The sequence below is a fragment of the Poeciliopsis prolifica genome, unplaced genomic scaffold (genome assembly GCF_027474105.1).
Source record: "Poeciliopsis prolifica strain line A6 unplaced genomic scaffold, Auburn_PproV2 SCAFFOLD092, whole genome shotgun sequence".
NCBI lineage: Eukaryota > Metazoa > Chordata > Actinopteri > Cyprinodontiformes > Poeciliidae > Poeciliopsis > Poeciliopsis prolifica.
In genome coordinates this window covers 998361-1025760 of record NW_026562467.1, presented here as the reverse complement: position 1 = coordinate 1025760, position 27400 = coordinate 998361, and the positions used below count along the sequence as shown (strand labels likewise).

Here is a 27400-nt window from a genome sequence, read left to right as displayed (position 1 = left end):
CATCCATCCATCATCCATCATCCATCATCATCCATCCATCCATCCATCCATCCATCATCATCCATCCATCCATCCATCCATCATCATCCATCATCCATCCATCATCCATCCATCCATCATCCATCCATCCATCCATCATCCATCCATCCATCATCCATCCATCCATCCCATCCTCCATCCATCCATCCATCCATCCATCCATCAACCATCCATCCATCCATCCATCCATCCATCTATCCATCATCCATCCATCACCATCCATCAACCATCACATCCATCATCCATCATCCATCCATCCATCCATCCATCCATCCATCCATCCATCATCCATCCATCCATCCATCCATCCATCATCCATCATCATCCAATCCATCCATCCATCCATCCATCATCCATCATCCATCCATCATCATCCATCATCCATCCATCATCCATCCATTCATCCATCATCCATCCATCATCCACCATCATCCATCCATCCATCATCCATCATCCATCATCATCCATCATCCATCATCATCCATCCATCCATCATCCATCCATCCATCCATCATCCATCCATCCATCATCCATCATCCATCCATCCATCCATCATCCATCCATCCATCATCATCCATCATCCATCCATCCATCATCCATCCATCCATCCATCATCCATCCATCATCCATCCATCATCCATCCATCATCCATCCATCCATCCATCCATCCATCCATCATCCATCCATCATCCATCCATCCATCATCCATCCATCATCCATCCATCATCCATCCATCATCCATCCATCCATCCTCCATCCATCCATCATCCATCCATCATCCATCCATCCATCCATCCATCATCCATCCATCCATCATTCATCCATCCATCCATCCATCATCCATCCATCCATCCATCATCCATCCATCCATCCATCATCCATCCATCCATCATTCATCCATCCATCCATCCATCATCCATCCATCATCCATCCATCCATCCATCCATCCATCCATCCATCATTCATCCATCCATCCATCCATCATCCATCCATCCATCCATCATTCATCCATCCATCCATCCATCATCCATCCATCCATCATCCATCCATCATCTATCCATCATCCATCCATCATCATCCATCATCCATCCATCCATCCATCATCCATCCATCATCCATCCATCCATCCATCCATCATCCATCCATCATCTCCATCATCCATCCATCATCCATCCATCATCCATCCATCATCCATCCATCCATCATTCATCCATCCATCCATCCATCCATCCATCATCCATCATCCATCATCCATCCATCCATCATCCATCCATCCATCCATCATCCATCCCATCCATCCATCATCCATCCATCCATCCATCATCCATCCATCATCCATCCATCCATCATCCATCCATCATCCTCCATCCATCCATCCATCATCCATCCATCATCCATCCATCATCCATCCATCCTCATCATCCATCCATCATCCATCCATCATCCATCCATCCATCATCCATCCATCATCCATCCATCCATCCATCATCCATCCATCCATCATCCATCATCCATCATCCATCCATCCATCATCCATCCATCCATCCATCATCCATCCATCATCCATCCATCCATCCATCATCCATCCATCCATCTATCATCCTCCATCCATCCATCCATCATCCATCCATCATCCATCCATCATCCATCCATCATCCATCCATCCATCATATATCATCCATCCATCCATCATCCATCCATCCATCCATCATCATCCATCCATCCATCCATCCATCCATCCATCATCCATCCATCATCCATCATCCATCCATCCATCCATCATCATCCATCCATCATCCATCCATCCATCCATCATCCATCATCCATCCATCATCCATCCATCATCCATCCATCATCCATCCATCATCATATCATCCATCCATCCATCATCCATCCATCATCCATCATCCATCCATCCATCATCCATCCATCCATCATCCATCCATCATCCATCATCCATCCATCCATCATTCATCCATCCATCCATCCATCATCCATCCATCCATCCATCATTCATCCATCCATCCATCCATCCATCATCCATCCATCCATCATCCATCCATCATCCATCCATCCATCCATCCATCATCCATCCATCATCTATCCATCATCCATCCATCATCGATCCATCATCCATCATCATCCATCCATCCATCCATCCATCATTCATCCATCCATCCATCCATCCATCATCCATCCATCCATCATCCATCCATCATCCATCCATCCATCCATCCATCATCCATCCATCATCTATCCATCATCCATCCATCATCGATCCATCATCCATCCATCATCCATCCATCATCCATCATCTATCCATCATTCATCCATCCATCCATCCATCCATTCATCATCCATCATCCATCCATCCATCATCCATCCATCCATCCATCATCCATCATCCATCCATCCATCATCCATCCATCCATCCATCCATCTCCATCCATCATCCATCCATCATCCATCCATCATCCATCATCCATCATCCATCCATCCATCCATCATCCATCCAACCATCCATCATCCATCCATCCATCCATCATCCATCATCCATCCATCATCCATCCATCATCCATCCATCATCCATCCATCATCCATCCATCATCCATCATCCATCCATCCATCCATCATCCATCCATCCATCATATATCATCCAACCATCCATCATCCATCATCCATCCATCCAGCCATCATCCATCCATCATCCATCCATCCATCCAAAATGCTCCCTGGACCCAAGGCGACCCAAATTATGATGTAGTAAAAACACTTCTAACAGTACATTTTAGAAGTCCATCTACAACAGAAGAAGTTTCCAGTTCTGGCCGATTTGGACCTCATTGAGAATTTTTCTGGGACAGAACCAGAACATGTTGGGTTTCAACTACAGCAAGGGAACAGATCCAGACTGCTGACCCTGGGTCCCGCCAGCGGGCCGACCCAGCGGGCCGACCCAGCGGGCCGACCCAGCGGGCCGACCCAGCGGGCCGACCCAGCGGGCCGCGCTGCCAGCTTCCCGTTATCGCAGAGATCATTACGGATGCTGCGAGCGGCACGTAGGCAGAGCTGGGCACCGCCAGGCCCGTTATCTGACCCAGACGCTCTTCCTGCAGGCGCCGTCTGAAGGCGGCGCTACGTGGAAAATGAGCAGAACCAGCTGATAGTGATCTGAGCTCAGAAACAAAACCCATCCGGATCCTCCGGCCGGTAATCACAATAAAACCTTTTATCACTTTCAATCCAGGACTTTCAACATTTCTGCAGAACGTTTAGGGGAATGATGCAATATTTGTAGTTTTTTTTCTTTAAATAAAAAAATTCCAAAAATTTTTGAGAGAAAACAACTAAAATGTTTGTAAACGTATATTGTCTTCATGTTTCTATTTGGACAATTGGAGTTATTCTACTAATGCAAATTACAGTAATCCATATTTATTCCCAAACAATGTGCTATAACTTCATAATTTTAAAATAATTTATATTCATAAAAATCCCACAATATTCAGTTGATAAAACAATGCAAAACACATTCATGTATCAAAGAAGCTTCGGATGGAAAACTGGATTTATTCAGATAATTTTGTCTCATCTGCTGCAGTTTGTTACGTTTCTGTTTGTTTTTATCTTGAAATGCTTTTTAGGTTTTTAGTTTGTTAGGTTTTTAGGGTTTTAGTTTTTTAGGTTTTTAGTTTTTTTAGGTTTTTAGTTTTTTTTAGGTTTTTAGGGTTTTAGTTTTTTAGGTTTTTAGTTTTTTTAGGTTTTTAGTTTTTTTTAGGTTTTTAGGGTTTTAGTTTTTTAGGTTTTGGGGTTTTTAGTTTTTTAGGTTTTTAGGGTTTTAGTTTTTTAGGTTTTTAGTTTTTTTTAGGTTTTTAGGGTTTTAGTTTTTTAGGTTTTGGGGTTTTTAGTTTTTTAGGTTTTTAGGGATTTAGTTTTTTAGGTTTTGGGGTTTTTAGTTTTTTAGGTTTTTAGGGATTTAGTTTTTTAGGTTTTTAGGGTTTTAGTTTTTTAGGTTTTGGGGGTTTTAGTTTTTTAGGGATTTTGTTTTTTAGGTTTTGGGGGTTTTAGTTTTTTAGGTTTTTAGGTTTTCATTTCCTTCTCAGCTTAATTATTTGAAAGGTTTTGACTGAAAAAGACCAAAGTATCTTATTTTTCCCACCAGCGTTTCCTGCTGGTCAGGTTGGACCGATCAGAACGACCCGTCCAGAACGGAGCCAAACCCTGAAATCCCAGGGACAAACTTTGTTTTACGTCAGGTTGATGGTTCCAATCCCAACTTCGATCTCATCTGCTTTATTTCAGGTTTCTGAGCTTTTAATGAGACGAAACATCAAATATCTCTGTGACACCAAATTAAAATCAGTTTAATGTGGAAATGACAGCCCCAGGATTTGATTAAGCCGTTTCTGATGAAAGGACTCTGACTGGTTCTGATCAGTTCTGGTTTCTCTCCTGGATCCTCTCTGGACTTCAGCTCCACTGCAGACAGTTCTGGGTTTGGTTCTGGATGTTTTTCATTATTTTCTGGCCTCCAACATGTGAAGCATTAAAACCCAGAATGTATTTTCCTTCAGAAAAGTTCTGGTTCTGGTTCTGCTACTGACTGTTTAGATGTGTTTGTTCTGCCTCTCAGCCCACCGGTCCTCAGGGAGCGGCCGGGTCACGTCGACCCGTCTGTTTGTTGCTGCAGGATGATGTGTGTGTGTGTGTGTGTGTGTGTGTGTGTGTGTGGGTGGGTGTGTGTTGTGTGTGTGTGTGTGTGGGTGTGTGTGTGTGTGTGTGGACAGAAAGGCTGCAGTGAAGCTCGTCTTCTGTCTGTCCTAAATATAGAAATGTATTTTATATCATCTGGGATCATAAACCAGATTCCTCTGAGACGATAAACTCAGGATGAAATATTTCCACAGTTGTAACATTTTCACTCACTTTCTGCTATATTTAATGCTAATTAAATTAAATTTTATTTGTATAGCACATTTCAAAGGGCTTTACATCATAAACACAAAGTCATAGAATAAACAATACATTGTTCATATTACATTTCAAATCAAACTCTAACCAGCTGGTTTTTAGTCAAGATTTAAAGGAAGTCAGGGTTTCTGCTGTTTTACAGTTTTCTGGAAGTTTGTTCCAAAGTTTTGGTGCATAGATGCTGAAAGCTGCTTCTCCTCTCTTGGTTCTGGTTCTGGGGATGCAGAGCAGAACCAGAACCACCTGAGAGTCTGGAAGGTTGATACAACAACAGCAGATCTTTGATGTATTGTGGTGCTAAACCGTTCAGTGATTTATAAACTAACAACAGGATTTTAAAATCTATTCTTTGAGCTACAAGAAGCCAGTGGAGCGACTTTAAAACTGCTGTTATGTCTCTATCTTCCTGGTTCTAGTGAGAACAGGAAAAAGGCTAAAGAATGTGTAAAAATGTAACATTATTTTTATATTACAATATTATTATGTAATAATAATTTCTTACTACATAACAATACAGTAAGCAATGACTGTAAATATTGTAGCTATTATAATTATAATTTTATTATAAATATCATAGCCATAGTAAAACTATAATCACTATTAATATTTTATTAATTTTACAATAAAATGATCAAAAATTAAATATTACTAATAAGGTTGATAACAATAATAAAAAGAACATTATTACATCAATATAACTGTAAATATGTTGAGTTTAGTTATTGTTAGAAAACAGTTTTCTTACAATAATAATTATCAGTTTTAATCAAATGATTTTCCAGCTTTTTTCTTCTTTCTGAACTGGAGCAGCTGAAGTTTACGACTGGGATTGAACGCATCACCACAGATGAGTTTTAACTGAAACCGACCAGAACCAGAACCACTGGACTGGACCAGGAATGAAGCAGCAGCGCCATCTAGTGGCAAGAAAAGTTTGAATTCACTTGAAGTAAATATTCAGGTTTTTTTGTTCTGAAATGAATGTTTCAGTTTTAAATGATGATTCCTGTGGAAGTCCTGCCTCACCTGCTCAGCGGCGCCCCCCAGTGTCCGGGCGGCTCCCTGCAGCTGCTCCCTGGCCTTCAGCATGCGGTGATAGAGCTGCAGGCTGAGGGTCAGCAACAGGCTGCGGACTCTGGTCCAGAGGCCGGGCTCGTCTCCGTCATCCTCATCCTCGTACTGCTGGACCTTCATCTCCCACTCCCGGCCTGGAGGACGACCAGAACGCCAGAATCTCTCTACGGGTCCAACCGGACCCAACCGGATCCAACCGGATCCAACCGGATCCAACCGGATCCAACCGGAACCAGAGCAGCACCACACACAAACACACTCTTCTTCTTTGTAGCTGATCTTTATGTTTACCAGCTTCCTTCGTTTGTTCAGCTTTAAATTCTGTCCAGAAAACACGGCGGCCATCTTTGTTGCCATAGTCAGAGCACGGTGGCGGCCATCTTTACTGCTGTGAACAGATCATATTTCTGCTTTTCCATCTAATATAACCTTTAACCTCAAGGAAAAAAAACACCTAAAGCAGAATTATTTAATCTCCATGGCAACCATTCAGCTGTTAAAATGGTTGCCATGGACCTAGCACCGCCTCCAAGGTGTAGCTCCTCCCCCACTTTGCTCCTTCAGACTAACCAGTAGCAATTAGCAAACACCTGCTGAGCTCATGAAAGGAGCTGCTGGTCAGAGCGAAAAAGTGTTAAAGGGTTAATAGAGGAGCCATGTTGGGACGAGGTCCTGCAGGCGGAGCCTCAGAAGCAGCAGGAGTTTTTAAAGAGACGGAGGCCCAATTTGTTCAATCAACAGGGGGCGATAGAAGCTGCTTCTCACAGAGCAGAATAAGGAGTCAATAAAACCAGAAGTGGTTTCAGTTGTTGCTATTTGATGGTTTCTGAGCTGCACAGTTAATAAATCAGATGTTTAAACTGGTTTTATGAAGCAGGAACGGGAGGATTTGGCTGAACTCACGCAGTGTAGGAGGGAGGGGTAAGTAGTAGGCGGCGGAGTCCTCCAGGAGACTCAGGACGTTGTCCAGTCCCGCCGCCGCCGCCCGGCCCGCCTGCGTTTCCTGCAGCCGCCGCCCGGCCGTCCGGACCGACTCAGCGGCTCGCTCCAGCTGGTCCAGAGCTCCGTCCAGGCTGTCCACCGCCCACACCTGGACATCATCCAGAGTCACAAAGAAGGCGTCCTTCAAGTGAGTCATCACCTGAGGATGGAGACAGCAGTTTAAGTCCAGGACGCTGCTGGTCCACTGCTAGGGGAGCTACTTCTTTGGTTTGAGCTTTAAGACTTTTTGAACTTTGAAAACATTTAGTTATCAAAAGTCATCCCAAAGAATCACTTCCTGAAAACCAAACCGCACAGCAAGACGTGTAATAACACACCTGGCCATGTGGAGGCGACATGGAGCATGTTGTATCATTGACAGCACTTCAGTGTTAATCTAGTTAGCTCCCACATATCACTGTCTTAATGCATCACGTTAGCATTAGCTTCTGCTACCTACTATGTTGGTGCCTGGTGTGGAGGTTCCTCCATCTTCTCAGTGTTAGTATTTAGCTAATGTTTTATATTGGTAATATTTATATTGGTAATATTTATATTGGTAATATCACTTTTTCTTTGGTGGGTTTTTGGTATTAAGTTGTTTTACTAGATTGGGTGCACACATTTTAGTAAACGCTTGGTTATTTAGAATATTAATATTTTGTTCTTGGTTGAGTTGAAGGACTGGCTGGGAGGAGTCGATCGTCTCAAACCAGTAACTGGAACGAACCATCAGGCTGCAGGAAGCAGGGAATTTGATGTGGAAGATTCCTCCTCTCGCTCTATTGTTATAATATTTATGGTGTTAGGTTGTTCTGTTTTATAGTTGTGTTAAAGTAAAATGTTGTGATTTGAATTTATTTATGTTTATGTATTGGTTGTTTTTGTTTTCTCCCCCCCCTCCTTGTGTGTGTGTGTGTGTGTGTGTGTGTGTGTGTGTGTGTGTGTGTAGGTGTGTGTGTGTAGGTGTGTGTGTGTGTGTGTGTAGTGTGTGTGTGTAGGTGTGTGTGTGTGTGGTGTGTGTGTGTGTAGGTGTGTGTGTGTGTATGTGTGTGTAGGTGTGTGTTTGTGTGTGTGTGTGTGTGTAGGTGTGTGTGTGTGTGTGTGGTGTGTGTGTGTGTGTGTGTAGGTGTGTGTGTGTAGGTGTGTGTGTGTGTGTGTAGGTGTGTGTGTGTGTGTGTGTGTGTGTGTGTGTGTGTGTGTGTGTGTGTGTGTGTAGGTGTGTGTGTGTGTGTAGGTGTGTGTGTGTGTAGGTGTGTGTGTGTGTGTGTGTGTGTGGGTGGGTGTAGTGTGTGTGTGTAGGTGTGTGTGTGTGTAGGTGTGTGTGTGGTGTGTGTGTGTGTGTGTGTGTGTGTAGTGTGTGTGTGGTGTGTGTGTGTGTGTGTGTGTGTGTGTGTGTGTAGGTGTGTGTAGGTGTGTGTGTGTGTGTAGGCTAGCGTTTCTATATAAATTGTGTTCATTGAGGAGAGTCAGTTAGTTTTATTTGTTGAGTTGATTGCTTTAGTTGATTATTTTTTGGGCCCATTTTTCTTATATTTCTTTTTGAAATTTGTTGTAAAAACATCTTTAAACTCTTTTGAAAAATTAAATAGTTATTTGTATATGCCTTTGTCCATCACACTAGCTACAGCATTAGCGGAGCTATGCTTGTTGTTAGCCCTTTAGGTTTAGCACCGCTAACCTTTAGCCTGCTACCTGATCTCAGTAGCATCTCTGCAGCGTTTCAGAGTTTTTACTGCCTGATCCCAGATTGTTAAAACTGAGGAATTTAAAGGAGGAGTGAGAGTTTTACAAAGGCTGGTTCTGTTCCGGGTCTCCAGCAGGTTCTGGAGAACTCACCTCCTCTGTGGACTGGTTCAGGATGGGAAACGTCCTCTCCAGACCGTCCAGACCAGTCAGAGCCAACCTGTTGGCGAGGTCAACTGGACAAGACGCCATTACAGTCAGAGAAACCGGTTCATGGGCTTCATGCATTCATCAACAGAACCAACAGAACCGGGCTCACTTTGGGGCTCCAGACTCTGGAGGAGGGGCGTGGCCCGTCGCAGGACTTCCTCAGCCACGCCGCGAACTCCGACCTCTGCCACGCCCCCCACAAAGCCCAGCAGGGGGTAGCGCTCTTTGACCCCGGAGACGAGCGAAGACACGGACCGGAACGTGGAGCGGACCAGAGGCAGATGGGAGGCTCTGAGCAGAGCGCTGGTCTGAAACGGGTCAGAGAGCCGTCACAGCAAGAACCGGAACCGGAACCGGAGCCAGAACCAGAACCGGAGGCAGAACCGGAGCCAGAACCGGAACCAGAACCGGAGCCAGAACCGGAACCGGAGCCAGTACCGGAACCGGAGCCAGTACCGGAACCGGAGCCAGAGCCAGAACCGGAGCCAGTACTGGAGCCAGAACCAGAGCCGGAACCGGAACCAGAACCAGAGCCGGAACCGGAACCAGAACCGGAACCAGAACCAGAGCTGGAACCGGAACCAGAACCAGAGCCGGAACTGGAGCCAGACCTACGCAACTGGAAACAGAACCAAACAGAACCATCCATCCATCTGAACTGACCTTGTGATCTGGACTATCTGCCATTTCTTCGTCTGCTGCTCTGAAGGGAAACAAAATGGACGTCAGATCTCCACCAGAACCACCAGAACCAGAACCGGATTAAATCACCTCAGAAAGATTCATCAACATTTTCTGACCAAAGTTTGTAACGATGTTATTGTGAACCTGGAAAAACCAAAACGTCCAAAATTCACTCAGATTTCAAAGTTTATGTTTTTTCATCCGACCAAAAGAAAAACTGATCAAATTATATCAGATGGAAAATCAGATCTGATCTGATCAACTGGAGGTTGATCAGATCAGATCTGGACTTTATTACCATGTTGCTGTTAGAATGACTGAGGCCACACCCAAAGACCAACCGCATCAGAACCAGAACCAGGTGTTCAAATCTGGATTCAGTGATTTCTGATAAACCAAACGTCTGCTTTACCTGAGGAGCTTTTAGTTTTTTTACTCTGATCCTTCATCACTCTGAGCCGTTTCAAACTTCACACACAACTTCTTCAAGTTTGAACTAACTTTCCTCTTTCCCTGAATTTTCAAAATGCTTCCTGAAGAATTCAGCTTTGAATCTGAGCCGGTTTGGGTCGCTGGGTCATGAGCCAATCATCGGTTCCTGTTTCCAAAATGAATTCATAAAGTAGCAGCAGAGAAGGAAAGCAGAAGCACAAACCGAATCCTTTCTGAAGTGAAATGCTTCCGCTGCTCTTCAGGTGAAGCTGCACCGCTCGACGCTTCAGCCGAGGACGGAAAGTTTAAAAAATCGCGGACAGAAGCCGAGAAAAGCTGCTTCAACCAGCTGAGTCCAGTGGGAATAACAAGGATGATGGAAGAAGATTAAGAAAATCCATCTGGGTTCAGGGGAAGATATCAGCGTCCTGATTGGCTGGGGCGCCGTGTGATGTCAGCTTCCTGTTTCTCTGACAAATCAATTAACCTTGAATGAAAGGAAACATTTAGGAGGAAAGAGCTGGAAACTCCAGGAGCCGTTCGTTAACTTCCACAATATTAGCAACAAGTTGGATTATTTAGAAAAAACTGAGCTTCATTTTTCACTCATGTTTTCAACATTTTCTTCATTCATTTATAAAAGTATGTAAAATAATAGTTTTAAAATAAATATTTTGTAAGCAAGCTAAATATTTAGTTTTATCGAAATATTTAATTCTTAATTTAATGTTAAGTATTCAGTCAGTAAAGTAAATGTTTTTTTAAAGCAAATCTTTAGTTACAAACTAAAAATGTAAATGTTTAGATTAAAGCAAAAATATTTACCTTAGAACTCAATATTGACAAAATGCTAATCTCCAAACTAAATATTTAGCTAACGTTAAATATTTAACTAAATAACTGTCTTAGAACTAAATATTTAGCTGAAAACTAACTAAACATTTTGTTTGCCAACTAATTATTTAGCTCTGAAGGTGTGAAGGGACTCAGTACTGAACCCTGAGGGACTCCATGGAACAAGAGACAGATTTTATAAATAAACATGGAACCGAAACGTCTCTCCTCCCACCCTGCCGTTCATCCGAACCAGAACCAGTGAACCAAACGCGCCGTCCTGTCGGTCTGCGGTTCAGTCCTGTCGGTCTGCGGTTCAGTCCCGACGGTCTGCGGTTCAGTCCTGACGGTCTGCGGTTCAGTCCCGACGGTCTGCGGTTCAGTCCTGTCGGTCTGCGGTTCAGTCCTGTCGGTCTGCGGTTCAGTCCCGAAGTCTGCGGTTCAGTCCCGACGGTCTGCGGTTCAGTCCCGACGGTCTGCGGTTCAGTCCCGACGGTCTGCGGTTCAGTCCCGACGGTCTGCGGTTCAGTCCTCGGTCTGCGGTTCAGTCCCGACGGTCTGCGGTTCAGTCCCGACGGTCTGCGGTTCAGTCCTGTCGGTCTGCGGTTCAGTCCCGACGGTCTGCGGTTCAGTCCTGTCGGTCTGCGGTTCAGTCCTGTCGGTCTGCGGTTCAGTCCTGTCGGTCTGCGGTTCAGTCCCGACGGTCTGCGGTTCAGTCCTGTCGGTCTGCGGTTCAGTCCCGACGGTCTGCGGTTCAGTCCCGACGGTCTGCGGTTCAGTCCTGTCGGTCTGCGGTTCAGTCCTGTCGGTCTGAGGTTCAATCCCGACAATCTGCGGTTCAGTCCCGACGGTCTGCGGTTCAGTCCTGTCGGTCTGCGGTTCAGTCCTGTCGGTCTGAGGTTCAATCCCGACAATCTGCGGTTCAGTCCCGACGGTCTGCGGTTCAGTCCTGTCGGTCTGCGGTTCAGTCCTGTCGGTCTGAGGTTCAATCCCGACAATCTGCGGTTCAGTCCCGACGGTCTGCGGTTCAGTCCTGTCGGTCTGCGGTTCAGTCCTGTCGGTCTGCGGTTCAGTCCCGACGTTCTGCGGTTCAGTCCCGTCGGTCTGCGGTTCAGTCCAGTCGGTCTGCGGTTCAGTCCTGTCGGTCTGCGGTTCAGTCCTGTCGGTCTGCGGTTCAGTCCCGACGTTCTGCGGTTCAGTCCCGACGGTCTGCGGTTCAGTCCTGTCGGTCTGCGGTTCAGTCCCGACGGTCTGCGGTTCAGTCCCGACGGTCTGCGGTTCAGTCCTGTCGGTCTGCGGTTCAATCCCGACAATCTGCGATTCAGTCCTGTCGGTCTGCGGTTCAGTCCCGACGGTCTGCGGTTCAGTCCTGTCGGTCTGCGGTTCAATCCCGACAATCTGCGATTCAGTCCTGTCGGTCTGCGGTTCAGTCCCGACGGTCTGCGGTTCAGTCCTGTCGGTCTGCGGTTCAGTCCCGACAGTCTGCGGTTCAGTCCTGTCGGTCTGCGGTTCAGTCCCGACGGTCTGCGGTTCAGTCCCGTCGGTCTGCGGTTCAGTCCTGTCGGTCTGCGGTTCAGTCCTGTCGGTCTGCGGTTCAGTCCCGACGGTCTGCGGTTCAGTCCCGTCGGTCTGCGGTTCAGTCCCGACGGTCTGCGGTTCAGTCCTGTCGGTCTGCGGTTCAGTCCCGACGGTCTGCGGTTCAGTCCTGTCGGTCTGCGGTTCAGTCCCGACGGTCTGCGGTTCAGTCCTGTCGGTCTGCGGTTCAGTCCCGACGGTCTGCGGTTCAGTCCCGACGGTCTGCGGTTCAGTCCCGTCGGTCTGCGGTTCAGTCCCGACGGTCTGCGGTTCAGTCCTGACCGTTAACAAGTCGTTCTCTGAAACCGAACCAGGAGATCATGAGCTGCTGGCCACCAACTTCTCCACAATCTGAGCAGGAAGAGTAAGTTTTGATTTTGGTCAATTATTGACACCGGGGTCAAAATTAGGCTTTTTGTTTCCAACAGAACATAAACTGTCAGGTTTGACTCGACCCAGTAAAAACTAAAGCATGGCGCCATGTTTGACTCGTTGAAGTCTTTGGGTAGAACAACAAAGCTGCGAATAGTTTTGTACCTTCCTGTATTTTGATGATTCATAATGACGATGATCTGGTTCTGACACCCAAGAACTTGGAAGAACTTTTTCAGAAAACCATTAAAGTGGAACAGGAAGGTTTTACTGCCTTCCTGTTCCTTTTAACGGAGACGTTTCCCAACTTGCTGCAGGTTTCAGGACTTCAGCTTCAAAACTTACAGGCTACAGTAAATGACTTATGTTTCATAAAGTTCACTGTAAATATTTAAGAGATGTTGACAGAATAGTTAGAGTTGATCTGTATGAAACCCTGTTTCTCCTCAGTGTTTCAGGATTTCATTGATGGTTCTTAACAAACATCCGTTGAGATTCTGCAGATCCTCTTGTCTTAATCAGGCTGAGAGGAGCGATGAGGAATCAAGTTTATGACTTTAATCACAAGGTTGAGGAGTTCTCCAAAACGTGACGCTTCTTTGGGAAGAAATGACCTTCGGTAACGAGCTTGAAATGCCAAGTTCCCCAACATACCAGGGGATTGTTCGCTTCCCTGAAGGTAGCAAACAGATGAAGACGGGTCGGCTGAAGTCTCATGTACCCTCAGATGTCCTCCTACGGGTGAAACGCTGGTTCAACGTTTCACTGACGGGAGAAAAAACACTTAGTTCCTCCAGAACGGCCCACAGAAACTCCAGCAACCAGATTCTGAGGCTCCTGGGCGTTACGACAGCTCTCAGGTCGTAACGCTCGGTTTGGTCCGTTTCTAAAAACTAACCAAGCAGCCAAAGGTCAGGGTCGATGACAGGTCGCTCTGGGCGACCCTCTGACCCAGTCCTGCAGGGTCAGAGGCCTCATTCAATCCCCAGACTGGAGCTATTTAACCTGCTAACTAAATGTTTAGTTAGCATGCTAATTATATTGCTCCATTATAAATATCAACAAGCTAAATGTTTAGCTTCAAACTAAATATTTAACCTGAGCACATTTCTGATAATATTGGGCTAATATACAAATTCACTGGCTGATGATCTGATGTGTAAAAGTAACAAATATTTGTTTAAATAAATATTTAGTTTAGCTTGATAGCTAAATATTTCATTTCAAACTAAATATGTAGTCAGCAAATTAAATATTTAGCATGGTAACAAAATATTTTGTTTCAAACTATAAAGTTAGCAAGTTTAATTTTTAGTTTAAAGCTATATATTGACCTTGCTAACTAAATATCTTGATAGCTAGCTAAATATAATTTGAAAGCAAATGTCAACTCAGCTAAATATTTTGCTAAAATGCTAATGTACTTGCTAATAACCGGAAGTGAAGTATGAAAATAAAAGTGGTCTTGTTTCCTGCCGTTTCAGTTGAACCAGGTTGAGCCGTTTTAAAGGCAACCCAGACATTGAGCAACGGATCTGCAGCAACATATTGTGAATAAACTGATGTTTTGGGGGCATGAGGTTATTTTTATGGTGTTTTCTTTTCCTGGTCGGACTCCATCTTGTCTCTATCGGGTCCGATCTACGAGTTGAGGTGAACCAGACGCAGTGAGATCCGCCGGCCTGAGTTCCCCTCCAGGCCGTTCCCGTGATGAAGGCCTCAGTATTCCAGGCTTCATGTGATCGCCGCCTCATTCACCACACTGGCATCGGTGGTTTTCAGGCCTGAGTCAACCCTCAGCTGCTCAGGGTCGACTGTAATCATCACCGTCACGATGCGGTGACTCGCGGATTTTCTCCTTCCAGTAAACAAAGCCTGTTTACAGTCACAGCAGGTCAGGATGCATCCGCTGACGTCCGGCGGTCGGAGATGACTGACTTTCATTATTTAGCTCTTAATATCGAAATGAAGTTGGAAGTGAGGAACTTTTACTTCCTGACTTCATTGCTTTTTATTTTCGTTCCAAGTAAACGGCCTTTCTAATAATCCTTCAGCTGATTAACACTCTTCATGCTTTTCTCCAGGTTTTCTGTGGAAGTGTCTGGCAGTTGGAGTGTCTGACCAGCATGTGTGGCAGCTGCTGGTTTGACTGGGACCAGCCTGTCTGGACGGTCGGGCTCCTACTGACAGAACCAGCTTTATATCAGCGGATCTTTGGGTTCCAACGCCGTTTGGTTTTACTGGCTGCTCAGATTCGCAGAACATCGAAACGAACATTTAGAACCAAAGCTTCAGTAACTATCAGCCATTATTACTGATGGAGATTTGAGTCATAAAAATAAATAAACTGAGACAAGTTGAGTTTAAACCGCCAGTGACGTTGGCAGATTATTATGGGATGTTAATGCTGCTATTCATCCTTTCATCTAATGAGCGTCTCTCCAGTTGAATGCTGCATTAAATGGGTTTGATCATTTCAGAAAGAAATAAACTTAACTGACCTCTGACCTTCTCTCCTGTTAAACTAGGGGCTGCATTAAAATGAGACTTCCTGTGTGAAATGTCAAAATAAGAGCACCGTTCATTCAGAAGTTCGATCAGTAGTGCTGAGCTTCTGAATCTCTGAATTATTGACATGCCAGACTCCCATCTTGCACATTTATTGATATTTGATCCGTTTTTGGATTATAGTCTGAGTTTTGGATCCGATTTGTATCAGAATATTACATTTTGCTGTAACTTAAATCTGAACAGTTGGTTCAATCCTGGTCCTGTCAGAGTTTAGCATCTTAATGCTAAACATGCTAACAGCTAAAGTCAGAGTCTTCATTTCTAGAAGCTCCATTGAAAATCTAAATATCCTTGTTTTTTATTTAGTATGTTAATGTATTCAATAATTTAGCAGAAAATTGGATTTTGGATTGAAAATATTTCTTATTTTGGATTAAAATGCGATTAAAATAAATAAATATTAGACAGGACTTGAAGAAAAATGTTATTTTTTTATAAATGTAGACAAACTAAACATGTTAGTGTGTTTAACTGCTATTCCTCCATCTTTAGTTATTTAGCTCATTTCTCCTCAGCTCTGAGTGCTTATGTTCTGGTTCTGACCCATTTGGACCAACCTGGAGATTTTTTCTGTTGGAAAATCATTAAAAATAAACCAGGAGAAAATAGAAAAAGGACGCAGCCCTCGTACATAACTTGTTTTTTATTTGCACGTCCACTGAGTGTTAACAAGCCCGACACAGAGGTTAGCATCCAGGTCTACAGCAGGGGGCGCTCAAACACACGAAAGCTCTGAGGACAACAGACAGGAAGGAAACCAGCGAACAAATTCACATCTGTACAAATCTACAGTCTGTCGGTCTGCAGGCAGCTCCGCTCAGAGGAAAGCCGTCCGGCGTCAAAACGTTCAGGTGATGCGCAGATTTACACGAGTTAATGTTTGTGGAGCAGCTGCGGCTGGATGGACGTCAAACTCAGACTGACCTGCGTCAGCAGGGAGCGCTAAGCCCAAACTGCGGCTCCTCTGTTCAGAGCCGAGGAAACAGAACCAAGCGGGGAAACGGCGCCATCTGGTGGCGGATCGCTCACAGGGACAATCAGGGAGGCGTGAAGCAGAGAACAGGAGGCTGCGCCGCAGGGACAGGTCAAAGGTCAGACCCGGACACTACAAAACAAACACAATGAGCTGCTAGTCTGAAAAAGCCTGATTAAAACCGGAAACAGCCTGATTAAAACCGTAAACAGCCTGATTAAAACCTGAATGCATTCAGGAGCTTGTGAATCGTTAGTAATGAAGGGCGCCCTCTGGTGGGCTGGTTTGTTAATGGACTGGGATGGGAGCAGGAAACAGCCAGAGGTTTTGCTTTAACTCTTTATGTCACTGAACATGAAGGAGTCTTCAGAAATGTCCATGACTGTTGCCATAAGCGTGAAAAGTGTCAACTTTGCATCAAAGTTGTAATTTTTTTTCCATAACAAAGTTGATTTTGTGGAAAATCAACTGTTTCCGTCATACTATAATTTAATTCTCGTCAGAAACAAATATGGAGTGTTGCTTTGATTCTTTCACGAATCTATTAATCTCCATGGCAACCATTCAGCTGCACAAAACACCTGGGTGGACCTAGCCCCGCCCCCAAGGCGCAGCTCCTCCCCCACTCAGCTCCTTCAAACTAGCCAGCGCCAATTAGCAATCACCTGCTGACACTGGTAAAAATGCTAAAGGTTAACAGAGGAGCCATGTTGGGATGACTTCCTGGGGGCGGAGCTTCAGGAAGAAGAGGAGTTTTTAAAGAGACAGAGGCGTAATTTCAAGGGGTTAAATCTGGAAGTTAAATTTAAATTTCTATTCGACAGCATTTTGACAACTTAACGTAACAAAGTTACTTGATTATATAAAGTGGCACCGGATGCCCTGAAAATACGTAGTACCGCCCCTTTAAATAAAAAAACAGCAACTCTCTCACTGTATTTTACAGTTTCACTGTTTTCTACATTATCAACCCAAAAACAGACTGATGGATGGTGTCTGAATCCTGACACCATCCATCAGTCCCCCAGGTTCTTATGGTTGCTTTTGTCATTCTTTGCAATCAAAACAGCAAAATTTCTGATGCTAGTTTTTTTTCCTTCCAAAAACTATTTATAGAAGAAAAAACCCAATAAGAGGCAAACGGTTCGCACCCGGAAACGTCTGTATCTGTTAGAACTTTAAAAAAGGGATTTTTCTGACAACCTGACATCGAGTAAGAAACACCGCCCCCTGCAGGTGGGAGTTAGCATCACTTAAACCCCATGTGTATGATCTTCTTTTTGCAGAAAATTTTCAACAAACTCTTGATTAGAGAGAAAGTATGTGAGGATCTGATGATTTAGTGTGAATCAGTTAAACAGATTAGAAGCAGATCTGAGAGATTTTGGTGGAACATCTGGCCTCTGCTTCAGCCTCCAGGATAAATCAGGTATGTTACATGAGCTGGGATCAGTCTGCAGGTTTTCTCTGCAGTACTTTGGGCCGGGACGAAACCCGGCATCTTCAGGTTTCTGGGAAAGTTCTGGAGCGGGACAGAACCCGGACCGTCGCAGGCGGGGAGCATGCTGAAAACAGAGCAAGTTTTCTCTGCGCGGTGGAGCGTCGCAGCGTCAGAGGATCTCTGCAGCTCGGAGCTTCAGAGACATGGCAGCTGCAGGAGAAGGGGAGGCGTGTCTTCTTCTTCTTCTTTTTAAAGCGCGTTGGACCCGCCCTCTTTTCTTTTCAAATGAAACTTTAGGATTTTTTCTTAAACTTGCAAAACGTTTTGGTGGATAATAGAGACGGAGAGTTGGACTATCATCACAGCGGTGTGTGTGTTGCAGATCTGGTAACGTGTGTGTGTGTGTGTGTGTATGTGTGTGTGTGTGTGTGTGTGTGTGTGTGTGTGTGTGTGTGTGTGTGTGTGTGTGAGAGAGCTGTACACTGAGTCTTTGTTTCGCAGTAGGGATCACTGGTAGAGTCTCAGCTGCTTCCTCCTCTTCCTCAGAAGTCGCTCAGGTTGTGCCACTTGGAGATCTGCCTGCGCGGGTTTTCACACACTCCCGCCAGTGGGAGGCGCCAGAGGGGCAGGGGCTGTGCAGGCCCAGCAGCAGGCGGCCCAGGACCTCGTTCTTGGTGGTCCGGTCGAAGTCCACCACCAGGAACTCCACGGAGACGTCGGGCAGCAGTTCGGGCGGGATGTCGTAGATGAAGGACTCGTTGAAGACCGGGTTCAGCGTGCATTTCTTCACGTGCGTCTTCTTCTTGGCGATGCGCTTACGGCCGTAGAAAACGTTCACCTTCACATACGGATCTGAGCGTAGGAGAAGAAGAAGAAGATGAGCTGCAGAGGTCAGCATAACGCGATCTGCACTTCCTCTATATTTATTACAGCCTCACTAGACAGAAAAACTGCTTTTACTTTAGTAGATATTTATATTTTAAATGTCAAAATTGAATCAAAGTAGAAAACATGTTACGCCTTTTTGACAAAAATGGAATAAAAACCAAACTAATGAAGAAATTATATATATTAAGGTGAAACAAAATGTTTATTTTTCTTACTGGATTTTGATTTATATTAATTTATGGAAGAGAATAAAGTCACAAAATATGAGCAGTCATAATTTAAGTTGCAATAGAGATTAAAGAAAAATAAGAGCATAAAATTGAAATGTTATAAGAATAATGTGAAACTATAGATTAAGATGTAAAACCAGAATAAAGTCATAATAATGCAAGAAGAATATTATTATTATGAGAATTATGTCGTAATTATAGGAAATAAAGTCGCAATTTCTCTTTAAAATAACTTTTCTCACAATCTATTTTCTGCCAATATTAGGAGTTTATTCTTGTAATATAAAAATAATCTCCTAATCTGGCTTCGTCTTGAAAAACCTTCATTGTTCCTAAAATAATAAAAAGGCATCAGAATCAACCAGCCTTGAATTCTACTGGCTGGTTTGGTGCCGACGGCGCCTGGACAGATGGATGAGGAATAGAAACGTCCATTCATGTGTGAGGGAGAAGAACGGGCCGCGTTTCGCTGCAGAGCGTCTCCTGGTTGCACTCACTGGCTGACAGGCCCGTCATGTCCATCTTGGGCAGATGTCTGGCCTTCAGGACGACCACGCTGAGGCGGTGGGACACGGGCTGGTAGGACAGCGAGGCCAGCAGCTCGCCGCGGCTCTCGCACTGAGAACACAGACAGAGAGCAGGGGACCGAAAATCAGCCTTCATTACAAATAATCAGCCTTCATTACCGATAATCAGCCTTCATTACCGATAATCAGCCTTCATTACCGATAATCAGCCTTCATTACCGATAATCAGCCTTCATCACCGATAATCAGCCTTCATCACCGATAATCAGCCTTCATTACCGATAATCAGCCTTCATTACCAATAATCAGCCTTCATTACCGATAATCAGCCTTCATTACCAATAATCAGCCTTCATTACCGATAATCAGCCTTCATTACCGATAATCAGCCTTCATTACCAATAATCAGCCTTCATTACCAATAATCAGCCTTCATTACCAATAATCAGCCTTCATTACCAATAATCAGCCTTCATTACCAATAATCAGCCTTCATTACCAATAATCAGCCTTCATTACCAATAATCAGCCTTCATTACCAATAATCAGCCTTCATTACCGATAATCAGCCTTCATTACCGATAATCAGCCTTCATTACCAATAATCAGCCTTCATTACCAATAATCAGCCTTCATTACCAATAATCAGCCTTCATTACCAATAATCAGCCTTCATTACCAATAATCAGCCTTCATTACCGATAATCAGCCTTCATTACCGATAATCAGCCTTCATTACCAATAATCAGCCTTCATTACCAATAATCAGCCTTCATTACCAATAATCAGCCTTCATTACCGATAATCAGCCTTCATTACCAATAATCAGCCTTCATTACAAATAATCAGCCTTCATTACCGATAATCAGCCTTCATTACCAATAATCAGCCTTCATTACCAATAATCAGCCTTCATTACCAATAATCAGCCTTCATTACCAATAATCAGCCTTCATTACCAATAATCAGCCTTCATTACCAATAATCAGCCTTCATCACCGATAATCAGCCTTCATTACCAATAATCAGCCTTCATTACCAATAATCAGCCTTCATTACCAATAATCAGCCTTCATTACCAATAATCAGCCTTCATTACCAATAATCAGCCTTCATCACCGATAATCAGCCTTCATTACCAATAATCAGCCTTCATTACCAATAATCACCTTCATTACCAATAATCAGCCTTCATTACCAATAATCAGCCTTCATTACCAATAATCAGCCTTCATTACCAATAATCAGCCTTCATCACCGATAATCAGCCTTCATTACCAATAATCAGCCTTCATTACCAATAATCAGCCTTCATTACCAATAATCAGCCTTCATTACCGATAATCAGCCTTCATTACCAATAATCAGCCTTCATTACCAATAATCAGCCTTCATTACAAATAATCAGCCTTCATTACCGATAATCAGCCTTTATACCAATAATCAGCCTTCATTACCAATAATCAGCCTTCATTACCGATAATCAGCCTTCATCACCGATAATCAGCCTTCATTACCGATAATCAGCCTTCATTACCAATAATCAGCCTTCATTACCAATAATCAGCCTTCATTACAAATAATCAGCCTTCATTACCGATAATCAGCCCTTCATTACCAATAATCAGCCTTCATTACCAATAATCAGCCTTCATTACCGATAATCAGCCTTCATTACCAATAATCAGCCTTCATTACCAATAATCAGCCTTCATTACCGATAATCAGCCTTCATCACCGATAATCAGCTTCATTACCAATAATCAGCCTTCATTACCAATAATCAGCCTTCATTACCGATAATCAGCCTTCATCACCGATAATCAGCCTTCATTACCAATAATCAGCCTTCATTACCGATAATCACTTTTACCACCAATAATCTTCCAGTGAAGAATAAAAATGTGAAGTTGTTTGATGGGTTTATGTTGTAATGTTGGTCCAGTCCTGATGTGACCCAGTTGGTTCTGATCAGAGGATTAAAGAATATTTCTGTGTGAAGCGGAGCGGCCTGCCTCCATGCTAACGCTAAGCTAACAGCAGCTTCCTGCTCACCTGCATGTTCCTCTTGGTGATCTGCTGGCTCAGGTGGACCCGGCCGGTGCTCGGGTCCACGCCCTTCAGCGGCACCACGGCCTCCCCGATGACGTCATCGCGGGCGAAGCGGTCGAAGCTGAGCACCAGGAAGCAGCGTGAGGTCGGGCAGCGCGCTGTAGGCCACGCCGTAGAAGGTGAAGGTCTCGTCGAAGACGGGGTCCAGCGTCTTGCGCAGCACGCGGGTTTTGACGCGGTGCTTCTTCTCCGGCAGGATGGTCATCTTCACGTAGGGTCGGAGCTGCCGGCCTGCTCGTCCACGGCGGGGAGGCCCCGGGCCCCCACCACCGTCACCACCAGCGCCTTCTTGGGGAAGTTGTAGTCGACGCTGAGGCCGATGGAGCCCAGGTCGGGTTCCGGTTCCGGTTCGGAGGAGGCGGGGGTAAAGGGCGACGCCGTCTTGCTGCTGGTCTGGCTGCTGCCGGCCGAGCTGCTGTCCAGGCAGCAGTAGTCGGCGCGGACCGGCAGCGCCCGCTCCAGCCGGGCCTGGCTGTGGGCGGGGCCCGACCCAGAGGGCGGGACCAGGTGACTCATCTGCAGCTGGCCCGGGACGTCCAGGATGTTGTTCTCCGCATCCACCAGGACCATTCCCCGGCCCGCCGCGCCGCCGGCCGGACCGCCCCGCTCGCCGTCACGCTCCGACCGGTCGGCGCGGCGGATTCCTCGGACGATGCGCTTGCTGCCGCTGAGGGATTCTGGGTAAATGCTGATCCCCTTCAGCATGTGGATGAATTTGTACGGGGGGTCCTCTGCGTCGCAGTATCGGTCGCCGTGCAGCTTGTAGCGCCCGGTGACCCGGAGGTACCGGCGCTGACAGAACGACCAGAGCAGGACCAGAACCACCACCACACCAGAACCAGGACTCCAGCTCCAAGGAAGCCCGCCAGCACCGGGGACATGGCTGGACGGAGACACAGAGGACAGGAAGAGGTCATTCACTCCATCTGTGTTCAACCCCAAAGTATCCTCCACTGACATTATCAGAGGCGACGCCCATCAGAGCATCATCAGCGTAGAGACGCGGTGGACGGTCTGTCAACGCCGCTGAGACCCGACGCCGAGGCCCGACGCCGAGGCCCGACGCCGTGACCCGACGCCGTGACCCGACGCCGAGACCCGACGCCGAGACCCGACGCCGTGACCCGACGCCGTGACCCGACGCTGAGACCCGACAGCTTGACCCGACGCTGAGGCCCGACGCCGTGACCGACGCCCGTGACCCGACGCCGTGACCCGACGCTGAGACCCGACAGCTTGACCCGACGCCGAGACCCGACGCTGAGACCCGACCAGCTGACCCGACGCTGAGGCCCGACGCCGTGACCCGACGCCGGGACCCGACGCTGAGACCCGACAGCTTGACCCGACGCCGAGGCCCGACGCCGAGGCCCGACGCCGAGGCCCGACGCCGTGACCCGACGCTGAGACCGACAGCTTGACCCGACGCTGAGACCCGACAGCTTGACCCGACGCTGAGACCCGACGCCGAGGCCCGACAGCATGACCCGACGCTGAGACCCGACAGCTTGACCCGACGCTGAGACCCGACGCCGAGACCCGACAGCTTGACCCGACGCTGAGACCCGACAGCTTGACCCGACGCTGAGACCCGACGCTGAGACCCGACGCTGAGACCTGACAGCTGACCGACGCTGAGACCCGCAGCTTGACCCGACGCCGGACCCGACAGCTTGACCCGACGCTGAGACCCGACAGCTTGACCCGCCGCGTGACCCGACAGCTTGACCGACGCTGAGACCGACAGCTGACCCGACGCCGAGACCCGATGTCACGGGTCTCTGTGGATGATATCAGCGTATCATCAGCATAGTAACAGTTTCCTTTAATGAAATGAAGGAAGCTGGAAGAATTTATTGTTGCTCCTGATATAATAACAGGATCTTTGGATGTTTTGGTTAAAGCTACCTTTGAGTTGACCTTTGACCCAGGCTTTAGCCTTGAAAATCATGTCACAGCTCTGGTTCCATCCTGTCTTTGGAAATCTTATCTCCTGGTTTTGTTTATTTTCATTAGTAATGAACAAAGCTTCCCAAAGCTCTGGTCCATAATTAATTAGTGAATTAATATCAATATCTCAGAAACACCAGAACCGGTTGGTTCTGTATGTTGGTACCAGAGTCTCTGTTGAGTTGTGTGGATGAAAAGGACACCAGGTGATGAAGATCCATCATCAATAATAATGATAACAACTTCGGCATGAAAGGAAGAAACTGGGAAGATTTTTGTGTTGAAAACAGGAAAATGAACCAAACTGATGGAATCGACCAGCGAGGATTTAACTGCTCAGAGGTGAGGAAGATGGTGATGATGAAGAGGAGAGCAGGCCTTTGTTTGCAGCACACAGTGCTGCCTTGTTGCCCTGATGCGTCCATGAGACTCACTGCTGCAGCTTCATTCAGTCCTGCAACAACCCGACTGCAGCGTGGCAAGAAAACCCAGAAACGGACGATTTAAACGTCTAAAAAACACTAAACTGCAACGTTTCAAACTCGTCTGCAGGATCAGACGGGTGACAACAAGACGAATGTGCCTCAGAATAAAACACACCCCAAAGTATCCTCCACTGACAGCTGATTGCTGCGTTGCTGCTGCAGCCATTAAAGCCTGAAAGCTTTCCTCCGTTTCCGGCTTCCATTCAGACTCCAGCGGATGATGTCACGGCTCAGATCACTGCTTAGCAACACACACATCAGCTGTATGCGTGTGAGTGTGAGTGTGTGTGTGTGTGTGAGTGTAAGTGTGTGTGTGTGTGTGTGTGAGTGTGTGTGCGTGCGTGTGTGTGTGTGTGTGTGTGTGTGTGAGTGTGAGTGTGTGTGCGTGCGTGTGTGTGTGTGTGTGTGATTTACTGATTCTGCTGCTGAAAATCCTCCTGATTCTCTGGAATATTTTGTTTGAGTGAAGCAGTTCCTGATTGGTTGGATGCTTCTGCAAAATGTTATTTTTTCTCAAAAGACGATAAAAACATCAGAAATATAATTTTACATCAACAAGATGATTTTCACAGACCTATCAGCTGAAAAGTTGTGATATTTCAGAATTTTTTCACCTTTTTTATAGTGAATTATTCAAAACATTTCCTGAAAATGATTTTGTTTTGGCTGGACGGAGACACAAACTGGACTTTATTCTGACTGAGAGGATGTGAAAAGTTTCTGCACTCGGTCCAGAATCGATCAGTAACCTGTTAAATATCGGATTTTCCTTCTTGTTCCCTGAATGCATCAGAACTCCCAGGTTCCTCCTGGTCAGTAAACGCATCATTAAACAGCTTCCACTTAAAGCAGGGGAGCAAAAACTTTTAGTTTTAGGCAATAATGTGCAGAAATATTCACACCCCATAAACCTTTTCACATTTTCTCTCATTTTGGTGGAAGTTCATTTCCACCATGAAAGAAAAGATAAAACCCCAACAAAAAGTCACCATTTTGAGATTTAAAGCCATAATTAGAGACATTATGAGATGATTTAGACCACAGCAGATTAATAGGTTAGAATGACCTAGTCAAAGTCCAGACCTGAGCGGATGTTCTGCTTCAAAGTTTTGTTAATTTACTGTAACAAACACTTAAACTATTCATCGCTCTGAAGTCTGGTGGGAAGACTATTCGTGTTGCACGACAATGCTAACGACAATGCTAACGCCTGTGGTGATGACACATATGCTAAGCTAAGTGCTATTTTTAGCTGTGGAAGGAGAGGTAGAGTTACAAAGTGAAGCTTGCAAAAATGACAGAAACTATCAAAGTGTTAGCATGTTAAGCTCAGCTGGAACAGCAGCTCCGCAGAGTTAGCTTCTGTGAAACTAGTGTGAAATAAAGCAACAGATTTGAGATTAAACTTTTTATTTGTTGCTTTTATCTTAATTTAAATTAATTATGTAGAGTTTATATATCAAGTTTTAAGTATTTCTTGTAGTTGGTTGGGTTTAATCAGAGTTGCAACATTTTAAACAATAAAATCTAAAAACAGAATTAATTTACTTAAATTTTCTTGTTTGTATATATTTTTAAGTCCTAAAAAGAGTTTGTACTTTAGCAGAACCTGACTTTATTATTTCGTCCAATTAGTCGATCACTAAAATCATCGACAGCAGCGCTTTGCTAAACTACTACAATAAACTGAACGTTCTGGTTCTGGAGAGCTGCAGGTTCTTCTGGGCTTCTACTTCAACACCCCAAATCTCCCAATCCAGGGAGGATTAATCATCCATTGCTTAATAATCCAGGCTTTATCTTTTCTTTAGCAGCTTCAACGTCAGAAATGAGTCACTTTAACCTGATCATAGATCAGAAAGCCAAAGCTAGAACTGGACCCAGGCCCGGACAGGCCCAGATTCCCTGGTTTTAACCCAGATGCCTCCACAGGCTGGTTTGGATTAAATGGTCCCTAATCTCAAGTCCGGCCAATGTCTCCAAAGACCTGGCAGCAACGACTTCATGGGACCAGAAGTTGAGTTAATATCAGTGTTCACTGCAGTTTGAAGAGAATCTGCAGGCCCGGTCCTGGCCCGGTTCTGGCCCGGTCCTGGCCCGGTTCTGGCCCGGTCCTGGCCCGGTTCTGGCCCGGTCCTGGCCCGCATCTTCCCCGGGAACTGATCGGTCCTGCGGGAAGCAGCGACAACTCCGGCGGACAAAGATGGGTTTATAAGGACAGATCATTCCTCTGTCGCAGGGAACAGACATGACGTCAGCCTCTACCCACCCGTTACTGGCACGCGACGCGCACGCACGAGAGGGCGGCAGACTGCGTGGGAACGCGCCCTGTTTTCTTTCAACCCACCCGAGTTCGGGCTGTTTTTAACCATCCGCGGGTTCGGATTGACACGAACAATCACGTCACAAATGAATAAAGGTTTCATGTTTAATTGTTGCGGAATGATGACGGAGGGGAGCGTCCGCGACCCCGCTGTTAGCGACACGCAGGGAGACATTCTTATTTTGACAGTGTAAATGTTTCAAGTCAAAGTCAGACGGACACCCGACACGGATCGTTTCCCTCCTCACAGCTGCCCCAAAACCTCCCAAACACAAACTACACATCTGGACAAAGCAGAGCTCTGCTGGTACATCGGGAAAAGGTTCGGACTCCGGTCCGGTCTCACCGTAGGCGGGTCCCAGCTCGATGATGTCCGCCATTTTGTGGTTCAGAGGAGGTTTGGATCCTGGCCGAAAGAAGCGCAGAGATGGAGGGGGAACCGACTCGCTGCCGCCGCTGTTACTTCACATCCATAAAGGAGGGAAACCAGCGGGGAGGAATCACCGAAAACACGCCTCTGACCCGGGGAGGAAGCCTTCAGGTGCCCGCTGACGGAGCCGCGCTCGGTGCGTCTCGCTGGGTCGGTCAGTCTGATTCACTGCGCAGGGATGCTGGGGATGCAGGGAGGCTGCACGAAGATCGTCTGTGCGGGGTAATGACTCACTGCGTGGAGAACGACACGGTTGTTTTTCTAAAATGAAGTTAGAATAAAAATGTTTTTTTTAAATATAGGTTTTAGTTAAATGATTAAGCTTATAGTATATAATATTAAATTAAGAATTCTGAATTAATGAGTTACAACATTTAATTTCCCTTTGGAATAAAGTATTTTTGAATCGAATTATCCAACAATTAGTGTTTGTGTCGATTGATATATTTTTATTCATGAATGTGTTTTAGTGATGACATATACCGAAACACTAATATTAATTTATTTTAAAACAATCGGTAAGTTAATAGAAAAGACAATGTACAAAATTATGTTTCTGTTTTCTGCTTTTTTCCTGGATAAACTTGACATTATATAGGTTATTAGGTCATT

At 45.6% G+C, this 27400-nt stretch overlaps 1 protein-coding gene and 1 pseudogene across 1 annotated transcript in view; both read right to left on the bottom strand.

Annotated features, from left to right (window-relative positions):
- LOC129353564 (perilipin-3-like) overlaps positions 1-10389 on the bottom strand; it is a 21547-nt gene extending 11158 nt beyond the window's left edge. Inside the window, exons 1-6 of the mRNA XM_055022913.1 lie at positions 10301-10389; positions 9625-9664; positions 9071-9269; positions 8905-8987; positions 6988-7225; positions 6037-6218 (exon numbers count right to left, since the gene is read on the bottom strand). Of these exons, the coding sequence (XP_054878888.1) occupies positions 6037-6218; positions 6988-7225; positions 8905-8987; positions 9071-9269; positions 9625-9648 (726 nt within the window). The 5' untranslated portion in view covers positions 9649-9664; positions 10301-10389. The remainder of the gene's footprint in view (positions 1-6036; positions 6219-6987; positions 7226-8904; positions 8988-9070; positions 9270-9624; positions 9665-10300) is intronic.
- A 5665-nt stretch (positions 10390-16054) lies between these two features.
- LOC129353572 (synaptotagmin-11-like) lies at positions 16055-26987 on the bottom strand (annotated as a pseudogene).
- Positions 26988-27400: the final 413 nt, after the last annotated feature.